This window comes from Diabrotica virgifera, chromosome 6, assembly GCF_917563875.1.
Source record: "Diabrotica virgifera virgifera chromosome 6, PGI_DIABVI_V3a".
Lineage (NCBI taxonomy): Eukaryota > Metazoa > Arthropoda > Insecta > Coleoptera > Chrysomelidae > Diabrotica > Diabrotica virgifera.
Genome location: NC_065448.1, coordinates 127,907,641 through 127,924,119, shown reverse-complemented (window position 1 = coordinate 127,924,119; position 16,479 = coordinate 127,907,641). Strand labels below are relative to the sequence as shown.

The window sequence follows — 16,479 nt, the reverse complement described above, 5'->3', positions numbered from 1 at the left end:
TTTTCACTATAGCACGTTCAAATATTATTGGCTAAAGATTGTAAACATAATTAAAAAATGTCTTGATTTCTGAAAAAAAAAAACTAAATTTTAAGTATGATGCGCTAGCTGGGGGTTCAATATATGACTTTATTTTACTTTGCATTTTACTTATATACCCCAAAGGCAAGTTTTCCGCGGTATAGCGATTAAAATATGAAACATTATTGTTTTTCGACCCACCCTAATATGGAACATCTTCCTACACCCAGAAACTGTTCACATCGGTGTACCCTCGAAGATAGATCAGCCAACATATAGATAGCCAAAAGATAGATTACAATTCTGCAAATTATTGAAACCTTTAAATAAGTTTTATCTTACCTTGTAGAGAATGTTTAAAACCCGAAGAAGAATGAATTAGCATAAATTTTGACTTATTTTCTAGCAAAATTTTATTGTCTGTTTTAACTGCAGTTTGAAACATGTATTCATAAAACTGATCTTTAACAAATCCAGGAGATGCAACTAGTATACATTTAACAATATCGAAGTTAATGTGTCTTAGAATGGCTTGCATCACAGTGTCATAAAATTTAGCCAAACCCTAAAAAAATTAATATTAGGTATTATTTATATACTTATGTAGATCTTATTATACATTTTATACTTTATTCTTCTAGCGTTGGTCATAATGACATTAACATAAAATGCAATGTCAATAAAAGAGAAGCACCCAATCAAACTTTTTTAAATTAAAAAAGACTGTATGATTTGTACACACTATGGGGTGGCCAAACTGCGGCTCGCGAGCCACATGCGGCTCTTTGAAGAATTGCTTGTGGCTCTCGATAAATGTACCCGAGATCCTTATTTTCAATTTTGCGTTATTATTTAAAAAAAATTATTATCGTTCCATATGTGTTTCAGAATGTCTTTTAAATTACTGACAACAAATATGAAAGACCAAATGCAACTTTGTAACAAATTCCATTTCCATCCAAGCTAAGAGTGATATAACAAATCGAAAACTGCGCGAAAGAATATTAAGAGTGACGCGACATAAAAGTCAGTAATCAACCCACTCTAGACCGATTTGTATATTTAGTCATTTTACTCGACTTAAAAAAATTTGTTACAATATTAAACTAGAAAAACTTACGAGTAAATAAAAAAGCTAGAAAGAATATTTATTGACCGAAGTCCAAAATTTATTTCAAGACTTAAAATATTTTAAATCGTCTCTTCACTTTTCTCTGAATTCATTTGAAATATATACGTATACATACTGAATTTTCCAATATATGACCCAAACAACATCTGGTGAATTAAAATTAATAGAGACGCAAGAAGATCAAGCTCGAAAATAAAACTATAAGTCGACGCCGATTACCGAATTTTGGAAATTTGTACCAAAATCCAAGTACATACTCTAAATTAAAAAAGGATGCTTGTCGAATTATTTCCATATTAGAAACAACGTACTCGTATGGGCCATTTAATTCCATTTTAAAATTCGTGAAATCCTAACACATATCAGTATTAACTAACCAGCATCTGAAAGAATTACTGAGAAGTGCTACCCAAATTTTAAAGAATTATCAAAAGAAGGAAAACAAATGTTGAACAGAGAAAGAAACGAAAACATTAGAAACATGCTAAGACAGGGGCCAACACAGAAAAAAAATTGAAACAAGAAACCTGAATTGGTTTGGACATATAACTGGAATGAACGAGAACAGACTAGTAAAGAAGGTGGCAGCTGCCAAGAGACAGGGGAAAAGAAGAAGGAGCAGACCTAGAAAGGGGTGGATGGAACAAATCCAGGAAATCGGAGCCAAGAGACGCAACACAGCGCAACAGGTGAAGGAAATGGGAAGAAGGCCGGAAGGCGTGGAAGAAATGGGTAAAAGATGGATAAGTAATAGATGATAGCAAAGTTCGACTCTCTTATTGGACATAAGGAAAACGAGAAGAAGAATAAAGAAAACAAAAATGTAATTAAGTTTAAATATTTCGTAATTTTATTTCTGTTTTCAATAAATAAAAGTTCTGTTAAAAAACATTGTACATACTTTCTTTACATACTTTTTGAATACGTTTTTAATTGCGGCTCGCGAAAAATTTTAACTTACGAAAAGTGGCTCTGGCTATCAAGGAGCTTGGCCACCCCTGCACTATAACTTTATTATTTGTGCTCCGATTTTCAAGATTCTTGCATCAGTTTGTAGGTACATGTACTGATGTCGTTTGTTATTACTTTGGTATGGTATGTTAAACAGTAAATGGTTAAGTTCAATTAGTTACCACTATAAACAGCCCGGATTAACCGATAATAGTATAAAAGGCCCGGTTTCAGGTAAAATTTATTTTAGGCTGTATTATGGGAGTACCGTCTAGTCAGTGTTAATTGCAAAAGACCAACTCTGTCTACCTCGGTGGCTTATCGCTCCGGGTGGGTCTTAACAATGGGCCAGGTCAGATAAATTTAATAATATTTACGACCGCACTAATTGAACTCAAACCAATTACTGTTGAACAAACCATAACAAAAATATTTTGCTTAGATGGCATTATACGAGGGTGAATAGAAGCGTTGTATTTTCTCCTAACTTTAAAAAATTCTGTGAAAAAATTGGAGGGCTGATTTTGTTTCAAACTCTTTTTGAATTATCCTGGAGGTATCACCAAGGTTTTGTTTTTTGAATTATCCGAATATCTGTTTTCTTGTAAGAGCTGTAAATAAAAACACTGCTTTGAAGGTTTATTTAATTAAAAATATCAAACGCACTAAAATTAACAAAACAAAATTAACAACAAAACAATTCAATAATGGGTATGTCCACCTCTTGCAACAACGACTGGTCGCAATCTGTTTGGCATCGAATAAAGATGAGTTATGCGTTATTCTTGCCTAGGGAATAGCCCGATATTCCTATACCAGCGTAACATCACTGTACCAAATTTTATGGAGGCCTAGGATGACGGCGAATAGCTATTTTTAATTCATCCCATAAATGCTCAATAGGATTGAGATCTGGGATGCATGCGGGCCATTCTAATATTATCAATCCAACCTCTATTTAAGATATTTATGTTTATGAGTCAATCAGTGCTTTTATATAGGTACAAAAAATTGTACTGCTCTTACAAGAAAAGATATTCGGATAATTCAAAAAACAACATTTCAGTGATACCTCCGGGATAATATGACAGGACTATGAAACAAAATCAGCTCTTTCATTTTTCGCAGAATTTTTTAAAGTTAGGAGAAAATACAACGCTTCAATTCACTCCTGTATAACGCCATGCAAGCAAAATTTTCTTGTTACCGGAATAATAACAAACGATATCAATACATGTACCTACAAACAAGTGCAAGAATCTTGAAAATCGGAGTACAAATAATAAAGTTATAAATTGTCAAACTTAATGAAACATTTTGGGGGGCGGAATTTTGTGCCGGTGAGTGTATTTTCAAGAAGTTATAAAATACAGTTTTTACCTTTTCATGTTGCTGCACAAATCCTTTCCTTTTTCTAGGAATATTAACATCAATTTTAGCTCGTACAAGAGTCATACTGGATGTTATCAGACATACATGAGCAAGTCCCTCTTGCATGATCACAGCAGCAACATCTGCACTTTTTGTTGGATCGCATGCCATATCTATACGCTCTAGTGAAACAGAATCCCATTCTGGTTTTCTGAGTGAAAATTTCCTATTAAGTTCCAGATCTAAGGTGTGGTATGCTCCCATCTAAAAATGTTGAATAAATTATTAGGTATTAATTTTGATGCCTCTACGAGGTGCGTTATTAACTTACAAGAATTTGTCAACAAAATATCAAATACATTACATACAAGTAAAATTTTATTATGGATCTTTTTTCCAACTTTGCTCCAACACAACTCCTAAAAAATGAACACGCTCAGCACCAGGATCACAGCTTCCTGGACCTTCTTTACGCCGCTATAAGTTCCATTTAGATGTATCTTCATTTTAAGAATAAGAAAAATGGGCGATATACATAGAAGCTTAGAAAACTTAGCAGGCAAACAACACATCAACTAGAAGTTAAGGATGAACAACATCCACGACCTTGTCAACAATATATCCAGATAATCGTTGATAGAATCGAAGATCAATAAATATATTGCTCAGTCCACGAATGGAAGCTTCACAGTGGATGATCTTGGCTGCATATAGAATCCACAATATCGAGGATTGTACTCTAAAAGACAATGTATGAAATTAAAAAGAGAACAAATGATGTGATATACCGAATTAAGAAGCTGCCAATAGAGAATCCAAAACCGGCTCAAATGATACAGAAGAAGCAAGAACCCTTCACAGCAAAGCATGAATGATTGCTGACATAGTTTTAATTAATTTATTATAAATTATACAGATAGAAGAAATACCAGATTCGGTGTGGCAATCGAAGTAAAATGTGATCTTTTTACTGTTCCAGAACATGCCTCTTCAAGAGAATCTCCAAAGCTCCGGCGATTGGATGAGTTCAAAAATAAGCAGCCGGTTCTGAACTATGGGCGTGACACAGAACATTCATATCTTCTTCTTCTTGTACCGTCTTCCAACGAAGGTTGACGATCACTTCTGTAAACGCTCCTCTATCTTTTGCAACGTGAAATATCTGTTCAACACAGACGTTAGTCCAATCTCTGATATTCCTCAGCCAAGATTTCTTCTTTCTTCCTAAGCCTTTTTCCCCTCTACTCTTCCTTGCGTGATGGCGTGTACACGAGAGTATTTATCGATACGAAGTATATGGCGTAGATACGATGTTTCTCTTATTTTAATTGTGTTCATCAGCTTTCTGCCATGTCCAATTCGTCTTAACACTTCTTCGTTTGAAACTTTTGCAGTCCTAGGAATTTTCAGAATACTCCTACATAGCCACATTTCGAATGCCTCTAATTTTTTTAGGGATTTGGCTTTTAGAGTCCAAGTTTCTACCCCATATAGTAGTTGCGAACAAACATAACATTTGTAAAAATTTGACTTGTACTTTATAAATCCTTTTCGAGCTATTTTTATTCTGACCTTTATCTCCTCATCTTGATCTAATTGTGAGTTTATAATTGCTCCGAGGTATTTATACTTGCCGACCCTCTCTCGCGGTTTACCCTTCAATGTCAGATGTATGTTGTCAAGAGGGTTTTTTGAGATTATCATGTATTTGATTTTATTTCATTGTAAGTCCCATCTTTCTGCTTTCTCTGTTAATGATTTATAGGAGAATTTGTAAATCGTCTATATTCTCTGCCATGATTGCGGTATCGTCTGCAAATCTTGTGATTTTATTACTGATGCTCCCTGCAAACCTTACACCTTCAGTTCTTTCCCATAGTGCCTCCTGAAATATTAGTTGGGAGTACACATTAAATAATTGTGGCGACAGCACGCATCCCTGTCTGACTCCTCTTTGAATTTCCACGTGGTTTGTCTCACTATCTTCCACCCGTACGACCGCTGTTTGATTGCAGTATAGATTTTTGATCAAATTTATATCCTTGGAATCTAGTTGTATGTGTTTCAATGCATGTATGAGTTTACCACGTTGAACTCTGTCAAACGCTTTTTGAAAATCTATATAACATACGAATACGTTTTTACTATATTCCCTGCATTTTCCCATTCCCTGCATCGTGTTCCCATTCCACTTCTAAATTCAAACTGTGTGTTGTCTAATTGTTCTTCACATTTTTTATATATACGCTGTTGAATAACTTTCAGTAGTATTTTGAAAGTGTGACCCATAAGGCTAATTAATCGGTACTCATCGCAAGATTTAGGATTATTTTTCTTGGGTAAGAACATCCATATATCTCCAGTTAATATGAACAGTCGAAAAAGTCGATAAAATCGTAATATATGTTATTGTGAAAGTAAGAAATTGGTGTATGTCGACATTCACCGGTGAATGTCGACACACACCAAATGCCTGGGTGAAAGACTGAATATTTATAAATTTTGTTATAGTTTCGGACTGTCACCGGTGTATGTCGACAACCACAAAAGAGTTGCTGCGAATGTCCGAAATAAGCGGTTGTAGGTAACTATGGTTTATTTTTTAACCAGGAGGAGTAAACTAAAAAGACAGGTTCGCACCCAAGAAAGTCACTAGAAAAATAACTAAATACATCTTCTTTTTTGGTTGATCATGTAGGCCCTCAACGGTAATCCATAAATATTATATTATATTAATACGTCGCTGAAGAGTTCTAAAAACAACTGCCTTTTATATCAAATTAGACTAAAAATCTAAAAATTAAAGATACAACACAGAAAACACAAAAAATCGCCGATATAACTGAATTAACCTATGAAATGCCAAAAGTGTCAAAACTTAATAAATGTCGTAAGTGTCAAAATTTTATAACAGTGGAGTAAACTTGCGTGCGGTTGGACCAATTACAAACAAGCGTTACAGCGCGGTAAATTTGAATCACTCCTCTTGGTTTAAAAACAAACTGTACATAGTTTTAAATACTGTAATATTGTTTATATCTGTAAATATTGAAACTGAGGAACAGCTAGAGGCCTGTTTGAATACTTTTTAAGAAAATTCGATTGGAACAGATACGCAAAGTAGCCCGCCTATATCTAAAGCATCGACTGATTCACAGTGTAGCACTTCTAGCTCTCAAGAAATAGACGTTCCCCAGCCCAGCACGTCTTCATCCCAAGTAATGACTGAACAGCACGATAAAATTTCTTCAAAGCGAGCAGCTGCAAAATATAATATTTTACTTCAAGCAAAAAAAATGTTGCGAACCTCAGAAAAAAGTTTCCTCTGGCCCAAATCGGTGATACTGTCAGAATTAAAGTGCCTGATGTTGACCGTGGTCGTACTGACCCACGAAATGTGTTAGCGGTTTTTGTTGAAATAAAGGATTCAGACTATTATAAATTAGCAAACAAAAATGGTACCTTCAAACAGATTTTCACACGTATTCGCAATCTGTAAAGAAAAATTACTTTTTCTACAACCACTATTCAAAGTGCACTTTTCTGCACGGTTTTATGTTAGCAAACTTGATATTTTCTCACAGTATAAGATATTTGACATTAGTGTGCAGAAAAGTGACGTTTCTGTGCCGCAAAGTGACGTTTCTGTGCCGCAAAGTTCTTTTCTGCACAGTTGACTACCTCATTCTGAGTAACGTTATATTCTGTTTACATCCGTGGACTACCGCATTCTGAGTAACGTTATATTCTGTTTACATCCGTGGTTAAACTTTAGACAAATATATAACCTATAAGACAATTATTATATTTAACTATAGCATAGAAACTAAATTATGGATGTTACAACTGTTTTATTTTACAATTTTATTCTTATTAAACATTTTATAATTATCAAATTACCAATAAGGATTTAGCAACCTGTGCAAGAGACGTCGAATGAAGTAGGTTTTGTGTAAATCCGTGACTGCATAAATATAATGTCAATAATGTGTAATAATTGTTTAAATTTAAACAAATTAAGGCAGTGCATTAATTTTTTAACTGATTTCTGTGCAATTTATTTAGGTATAAGGAATTTAAATTGATTAGTAGGTATTAATTAAATACAGTTTGGAAATTGTGATTTTTATTTTTAGGAAAAACTGTGCTTGTAGAAAAAGTATAGTGTGAAACACGTGCAGAAAGGTAATTTCTCACTCGTTTGAATTGCGGCACTCGCTTGCGCTCGTACCGCAACTTTTCAAACTCGTGAGAAATTAGTACCTTTCTGCACTTGTTGCACAATATACTATTCCATGGATGAAATTACAACTGATGAAATGTCGCTAAGAGAAGCAGCTTGTGCTAATTCGAAAAGTGGAGTACAAGGTACGTTGTAACTGCAAAAGAAAGTGTTCCACGACAAAATGTAGTTGTAAACGCAAGGGGCTTTTGCACAATAATTCGAAGTGTCATGGTAGTTTAAGTTGTTGCAATAAATAAGATTAAGTGTATACAGATATAAGATATATATACATTTCATTTTTTAATTTTTGTTTTCTTTTCATATTAGGTATCAAAATTCAAAACAAGAAATTCACGGCTATGTTGATAATATTTTAGTTAACAATCATACCCAACAAATAAAAAACATACGCCCAAGTAATTTTTTACTTTTACTTGATAAAACATAGTTTTAGCATACACCAAAAATGTATGATGAATGTCGACATTCACTGGTGATATGATATTTAACCAATACATACCTCGGACATCCGCCAAGCGACTTGGTGAATGTCGACATTCACTGGTGGATCTCGACATTCACGGACTTTCACAGTAACGTATATACATTGTAAATTATGATTTGAGAGTGCTCCTCGTAACATTTAACGGGTCTTGGTTTGTTTATTTCTTAGATCTTTATTGCGATTGTAGTTATAGACTTCTCTAGAATTATTGCCTAGTTATACACGGTTTTTCGTTAATAATTGGAAATACTTTAACTGTAGATTTCGGAGCTTAAAATATTAAGATTTAACCTAAATCACTCAAAGAAAAACTGACCCTTTACTGATTTACAGGGTGTTTTATTAACAAATTTAAAAAATATTTGTACCTGGTATTTTAAAACTATTTGACATATCCTTGCTATACGTGGCAGAAAGTGTAGGTACCATAACTCCTACTAAATTATGTTACACAAACCTTTCTGGCTACTACCAGAGGCATACGATAGGGGAAAGTTAATGGTCAATCCTTCTCAAATCTACGCCACTGGCGGAATTGTTACTTTAGCGCAATTTTTCGATTCTCCAATACTTTCTATGTAAATAATATACTCTTCATTCGTAAGGATAATGTCACTATTTTTCGAAATATTTGAAGTTAAAAATGAAGCGGCAAAGTTATTTTGATTAATCTATTATGTCGGTTTCTTTGGGTCATAGGATTGCATTATTACACAAATGAAATTTTAATCGCTTTTAACAAAAAAAAAAAAACGTTGTTTACCTCTTGCAGGGTTGACAAAAATCAAGGTTTTTTTCAAAAAACCAAAAAACAGGTTTATTTGATACAAAGTATTGGAAGTCTAAATACAGTATTATACAGACTTAAAGTATTATAAGTCTGTACTTTAAAATTGAATAAATTCTTTTATAACATAATAGTAATAAACATTGAAAAAATGATTAAGAGAACTTTAACTTTTATTTACACACACAAAAAATTATCTAATATAACAAAAAAACATCTTTAAACGTAAATAATATTCTAATAACTAAGTTCGAAAATACAAAAATTTATTTATCTTTAGTTTTTCATTTGCGGCAGATGGATTAAAAACTTTAAATAAAAACACCAGTTTGGTGTTTTTCTTAAAAAAGCCAGTGGTTTCTTTCTAAAAAAAAACAAGGTTTCAAGCATGTTGGTTTAAACCTGTCACCCCTGACCTATTGTAATTGCTTGAAACGAATAGATGCATACAGAACTTAAAAAACAAATGGTGGTTCTAAAAAGAACCATTTTGCGATCCATTTTGGTTCATACATATGGAACTCCGTCTCATTGTCCTTTAATAGAAGGGAACTATCTAGATCAGCAATTTTTATAGAAAGTATTGGAGAATCGAAAAATGGCACTAAAATAGCAATTCCGCCAGTGGCGTAGAATGTGGGAAGGATCAACCATTCTCTTTTCCCTGTCGTACGCCTCTGGTAGTAGCCATAAACGTTCGTTTAACATAATTAAGTAATATGGTGTACAGTACCTACACTTTCTCCCAAGTATAGCAAGGATATGTCAAATAATTTTAAAGTACTGAGTACAAATACTTTTTAAATTTTTAAATAAAACCCCCTGTAAATTAGCCAGGAGCCACATTTTAAATTTATAAATAAAACACCCTGTAAATCAGTAAGGAGACATAAATCTTAATATTTTGAGCCCAGGAATCAACACTTAAAAAATTTCCAATTAATAATAAAACACCCTGTATAAGACGGTTTAGTTGCAATATTATAGTTGCCGTTATATTATAAAAGAATAGCTTGTAGCATACAATATTATATCCGTAAACATTTAGATAAATAGTGCACATAGATAATTTGAACCTTGAGTTTAATTTTCCTGACAATAAGCTAGTTGCGCTACAAATTGAAGTTCACAAATCATTCTTAAGAAATAAAACTTATTGCAATCAAATAAAATACAAATAAAAAAATATAGAAACCTTATGAAAAGTATGTAGATCGCTACATACATATTGCAGTCAGTATCCAAACTTTAAAAAATGATTATAATTTGAATTGGAGTTTTTTCACTATTGTAGTTACCTTAACATATTGATTTTCTTCGATGTTTCTTCCTTTTAATCTTAACATACATGCCTGAGTATCAAAATCTATATTTTCCACTGATATTGTTAATGTTGTTCGAACTCTACTAGATGTGGAGGAACCAGTTGAAGACTCAGATTGAACTTTTCTGATTGTAGTGCTTTTTACGGAATCTCCTTCAGAAATAAGATTGTAAGCATGCCACATATCTTCTGGCTCTTCTGGGATGAGAGCAACAGTGCTACAAATTAAAATATATGTTCCCTTCTGTTAGTACTTAGTTGTAAATAATAAAAATATCATATTTGAGACCTATAGAATCAAAACCTGATAGATCCATTTTTTGAAATATTTCAGGAGACTAAAAAACATTAAAAATCTAAATTTCCCAAAAAGTATCAGGCATTTCTTAATCGAAGTGGCATCAATAAAGTCATAATGGCAGACTAATTTGGTAGTCAGTATTTTGCATGCCCCTTACATCTTTAAAAATTTTTACTTTTAGTTTGGATTTAGCAGATTTTGATTCTAAGCTCACATAATATTGTTAATTTTCAACTGTTTTCAGGCGCAATTAATGCACTAAAAGTAGGTATTTAATAGGAAAACATACAAAATATACAAGAAAAAGAAGTATTTTATTGTTCATAAAACTATGGAGTTAGCAGGGTTTGATTCTATCTTAACATTTCAGTTGTATTTTGAAGAGGATTTAGAAGGTTTTGAACCGAAACCTTATGCTTGTAGATCAATAGACACTTGAACTTGGAAACTGTGTAAAAAAAGGGAACACGAAAAATTTAGGATTTAGCAGGTTTTGATTCTGATGGGCTCATTTAAGGACTTTCATAAAAGAACAACATATCTAATAAGAGCCCTGCTATAAACGAAAAAGATATAAAAGTTAGAAGAAAAAAAAGATCTGCTTAGAATTGTTTATAGGAGTCAGTCAGATAGAGTCAGACATTGTGCTTAGATGTGTATTTTATGAATACACGTGTCTTCTTCTTCTTCACGTGCCACTCCTAGCGGAGATTGGAAATCATCATGGCCAATGCGATACACGTGTATGTGTTTTAATTTGTTTTTATTTTTTTGAAGGAAAACAATTATTTTAATTGCTTTTGTCATTTATTTAAATTATAAAATAACAATTAAAAAATATTTGTCACTGATGCCTAATTGTGCTATACATAGTAAACTTTTATTCATGTAACTTTGAAGCTTGTTGTAATAAAATATAAAAAAGTTACTCAAACAAAAGCGCATATTACTGATATCTACAAAATTCGTCTAATATACAACATATACATGTTTGCAGTTAGTTTTTACAGTCTTTACACACTCATAACAGTTTTGCTGTGTAGTGAACATACGTTTCTCTTGCACTGGGCACATATTCTTTTCACTTTGTTGTCTTTGCTCCTTGAATACCTATAACACCTTCCCCTTTTTGGATGCTCTTCGTTGAGTTGAATGTGGTCCTCCAGGATTTTGTCTCTGTTGGTCCCAATTGTATCTAATAGTCTTTATAGTATCCTTTGTCTTCTTAGTTAGGCTAGCTTAGTCTAGCGCACATAGCAGGTTCTAATTCTGTTTCTTATCTGGGGTTCTATTAACTCCTTTGCCAATTCCAAAAGAAACAGCCGCCTATTATCTAAATTTGCTGAATTCCATTCCGGATTGAGATTTATCCATAAAACAAAAGCATTTACTGTCGCTCTGTCAATTACATCCATAAACAACACCTCTGGTCACCTTTGAGACTACCAATTTATTTATATCTCTTCGTTCTTGCCTGGTATTTATGTCATCAAATCACATCAAACTCGATATTTGAGAAAACGAGTTCGGGACATCACCTCAATGTTCGTAGGTTCCTTCAGGCCACATAGTATCACTTTTACCAAAGAACACATCTTGCAAGCCGATGTCCATTATTTCCTCTTCGCTGTCAGAATCATTAGATATTTCTTCATTTTCTTGTCATTTCCTCCGTTATCTTCTGTCTCTGAACTAACCTCTAGCGTCACCCATCCATATCTTTATTGATATAGCTCTCGAACTGGTCGTCTTCACAAATAAAAAGTACCGAATAAATTTTCAAGAATACTTTTGAAAAGCATTTAATAACAATACAAAGATTTTTAGATTTCGCCGTCTCTAGAATAGGTAAAAAACTGAAAAATAATTGAGCTGCGTAATAAAAAAATACCGCCGTCCGTTTTCAAGATAAAAGTTGAAGAAAAAATTTTACACATTTTTTATGATTTTGCCGAAACTACTGGCACTGAACATTGTAGTGAAATTTTATACTTTATACGAATATGTTTTGGAAGCTGATACATCCCATGAACTTGTTTTTATATCTGACTCTCATAGAGGGCTCTAGTTACAAGGTTCGTACCAAGTAATTCAACGTAACTTTTTTAAGGGTAGAATTTTTAGTCAAAATTCCAAGTGAACTTAAACATCATACAATTTTACACCAAAAAGGTACTCTTGGTAAAACTCGATACTTTGTACCGTTTTCGGAATATTTTGATTTGAAAATTATGAAGTAACAACGAATGCTGGTATAAAGTAATGATAAAGCTCTAATATGTATATCTCGATTTTCTCTAATAGGTTTGGATCCCGCGTATGAAAAAAAAGTTAATTAATAGCAAGCTAAAAATGTGTTAATAGCTTAAGGGTGTCTAGTCGGATAAACTTTGATATATGGGAACACTGGAACAGGGGCAGTTTTAATTGTGGAACAGGTTAAAAATTTGGAACGGTCAGACCAAGAAAACGGCACATTTATTTTGTCCGACAGAATAGACTTAAACTCTCCGAACAGAGATTAAACTCTCATGCAAAAATCAGACTGCTATTTATCACCTGTCATAATTCCTGTCATTTGACATATTCTACATGTTCCACTCAATAAAACGCCCATTTGGTGATAAATAGCAGTCTGATTTTTGCAAGAGACTTTAATCTCTGTTCGGAGAGTTTAAGTCTGTTCTGTCAGACAAAATAAATGTGACGTTTTCGTGGTCTGACCGTTAAAAATTTTTAACCTGTTCCACAAACAATTAAAACTTACCCTTTTCCAGTGTTCCCATATATCAAAGTTTGTCCGACTAGACACTCTTAAGCTATTAACAAATTTTCAGCTTGCTATTAATTGCTTGCTTGTTTTTTTCATACGCGGGATCCAGACCTATAAGTTTGCCATGGGAAACTGACATTCATTGATTGTTATGACGATACTTCAACAATAATAAGATTTTTGAAACCTTGTTATTTTAGGCCTGGATCCCGCGTACCAAAAAAAGTTGATTAATAGCAAGCTGAAAATTTGTTAATCGCTTCACGGTGTCTCGTCTTACAAACTTTGATGTATGGGAACACTGGAAGAGGGGAAGTTTTAATTGTGGATCAGGTTAAAAATTTGGAACGTCAGACTACGAAAACGTCCCATGTATTTTGTCATAGAGAACTTACCGGATAGTTGGAAGTTAGAAGTACTAAAGAGCAGCAGCTTCAGCTCCCGGACCGAACCATGGCCGTCCGGCCGCGGTGAGAGAAATCCTCTCTGCGTAAAGTTTAGATGGGTGTACGACCGACGACAGCGTTTGTGATCGGCCATGGTTCGCTCCGGGACACTCCGGGAGCGGTACATCCTTATCATTACAGACAAGTCCAAGAGCTCTTGCCAGACGATCTACCGGTTAGAGTGGATTTTTGTGAAATATTGCAAGAAAGCACAGACCTCAATCCAAATTATTTAAAATGTATTCTTTTTACGGACGAGGACACCTTTACGCGACAAGGTATGTTAAACTCCCATAATGCACACTAAGTACTGATGTGATAAGAATCCATGAGTCAAAAGCGTATCATATTACCAACACTCATTTAAAGTTAATATTTGGGCAGTAACTTTAGGTAACAAATTACTTAATATAGGGCTGGAGTAGCTCAGACGGTAGTATGTCTGACTTCCATGCAGGTAAGCCGGGGTTCAGATCCCAGTGCCAGCAAGAAGAGCTAGACATTTTTGTAATGTCTATAGGCCCTAGGTCGATTCAGCCTGAATAAAATGAGTACCTTGGGTAAAACCAGGGGTAATAATAGGCGGTTGAAGCGTAGCACTGGCCCTGTTACCTTCCTTGTATACTGTAGGCCGTAGATATAGCAGACTACACTGCTATAATCATAAAGCCGCGTTAGCGGTATAAAACGGGAGCCTATTATTATTTATTAATTAATATAGGTTATCACATTCTACCTGGAATTAGACAAGATCAAAAACAAAAGTGGAGGACATAACAACAAAAGTTGACAAACTTAAATGGACAAAAAACCCTGCTAGATAAAAAGACCAACGTTGGAATGCACCAATACAACATTGGAGACCTTACCAAAGTAAACGACCGAGAGGAAGACCACAGATGAGGTGGGTTGATGATGCTAAAAGAGTAGCCGGAACAAATTGGAAATATGTTGCTCAGGATAGAGACCGATGGAAGGAGTTGGCAGACGCCTATATCCAAATGTGGATGATAGAAGGCTAAGAAGAAGAAGACCTTGAATTTAATTCGTGATATGTACCTTGATTCTTTAAACAATAACTTATTCGAGATATTAGAAGATTTAATGTTAAACGAGCGAAGATCTTTATTTTTTATGCACGATGGAGCTCCACCTCACTTTGATAGAAGGTGTCGTAATTGGTTAAATAACTATTTGCCGAATCGATGGATTGGTAGAGGTACAGAAGCTCCAATTCATTGGCCTCCTCGGTCACGCGATTTTAATCCTTTGGACTACACAGTTTGGTCATACAGTAGATCCCCGCAAATCCGAACTAATTGGGGGTACAGCCTGTTCGGATTCCGAAAAGTTCGGATTATCCGAAAGTTAGCCTAACTAATAATTCAAAGCTTTCGTTGTCGTTGATTTTGGGTTCCCTCTTCCACCCATCTCAGATTGATGTCACTGATGCAGAGCCAGTGTCATTGTTTGTGTGTAGTCTCTAACTCGCTGGCTAGATTTACAATTTGAAGAAGATCCATTTTTCCACTCTCCATTACAAGATGACCTCCTAGAAGTCGTACAACAACAGGATCAGAAAACAAAAAATAAAGTGCAATTACAGAATGGATTGAAGCTGACGACAATGGGCACCAAGAGTTCATGGATGAAGACATTGTAGACTTGGTTCAGCCTCAAAGCAACCCTAATGAAGATGAAGAAAGCGTGGAAGAAGTTTTCCTGCCATATCGAGTGTCACATGCAGATACCACTAAAGCTCTGGGTGTGGCTCTAATTTACGTGGAGCAGAACTCTGCTGCGTTACCGGTCGACGTAATGTTTATGCGTAAAGGGTTTAACATTGCTGCGTCAATTCGCTACACCTCCATGAGTCAGAAGAAAGTGACCGACTTCTTTAAGAATGCTTCTTAGGACAGCAAACGTTTTCGCAAGACTGTGGACAATATTTTTGGACTCAAGTTGACTACAAGAGAACGAACATAAAAGTACTAAGTATATAGTAGGTATTAATTTTTAAGAAATTTTGAATTTCAAAGACCTATTAATCCTAGATTGTTCAATTTTCTGCTTTTACTCTGTATATTTGCTTTTACTCTGTATAATCATGTTTTTAAGTGATTGTCTTGAATTTTTAAATTTTTTTCACTTTCCATTGGTTCGGATTTGCCGAACATTCGGATTAGCGGGGTTCTACTGTAATATGTTAAGGAAAAAGTCTATACTATAGAGGTAACTTCACGTTCAGAATTCAACGTCACTTTAATGACATCATAGCTGATCCCAACCGTTTAAAGATTAATGGATTCTTTATAGACAAGGCGAAAACGGCGGGTTCGAAGGGAAAAATATTCCCATGAGATTTTTTGCATAATCACTTTCGTGAGACATCCCAGAATAAGGTTCGAGAAGTCGCCCACGTGAAAAGTGGGTCAATTTTTTTAACAATTTTCTTTTAATCAAATTGCAGGAATCAATATTTTTGACCCGAACAATTTTTTCTTTAATTTTTTGGACCATTCTGGACAAAAAATGTCTCTTATAATTTTTCTCTAAAGTTAATCGTTTTCGACTTATAAGCAATTTAAAATTGAGAAAAACGAAAAATGCCAATTTTCAAAGCTTAATAACTCGGTTAAAAGT

The 16,479-nt window shown here is 34.2% G+C and overlaps 1 protein-coding gene across 1 annotated transcript in view; it reads right to left on the bottom strand.

The window, feature by feature from the left end:
• LOC114334968 (protein pelota) overlaps positions 1–16,479 on the bottom strand; it is a 70,056-nt gene that overhangs the window by 48,543 nt on the left and 5,034 nt on the right. The window contains exons 2-4 of the mRNA XM_028285104.2: positions 10,291–10,534; positions 3,485–3,739; positions 364–586 (exon numbers count right to left, since the gene is read on the bottom strand). Coding sequence (XP_028140905.1) covers positions 364–586; positions 3,485–3,739; positions 10,291–10,534 — 722 coding nt within the window. The remainder of the gene's footprint in view (positions 1–363; positions 587–3,484; positions 3,740–10,290; positions 10,535–16,479) is intronic.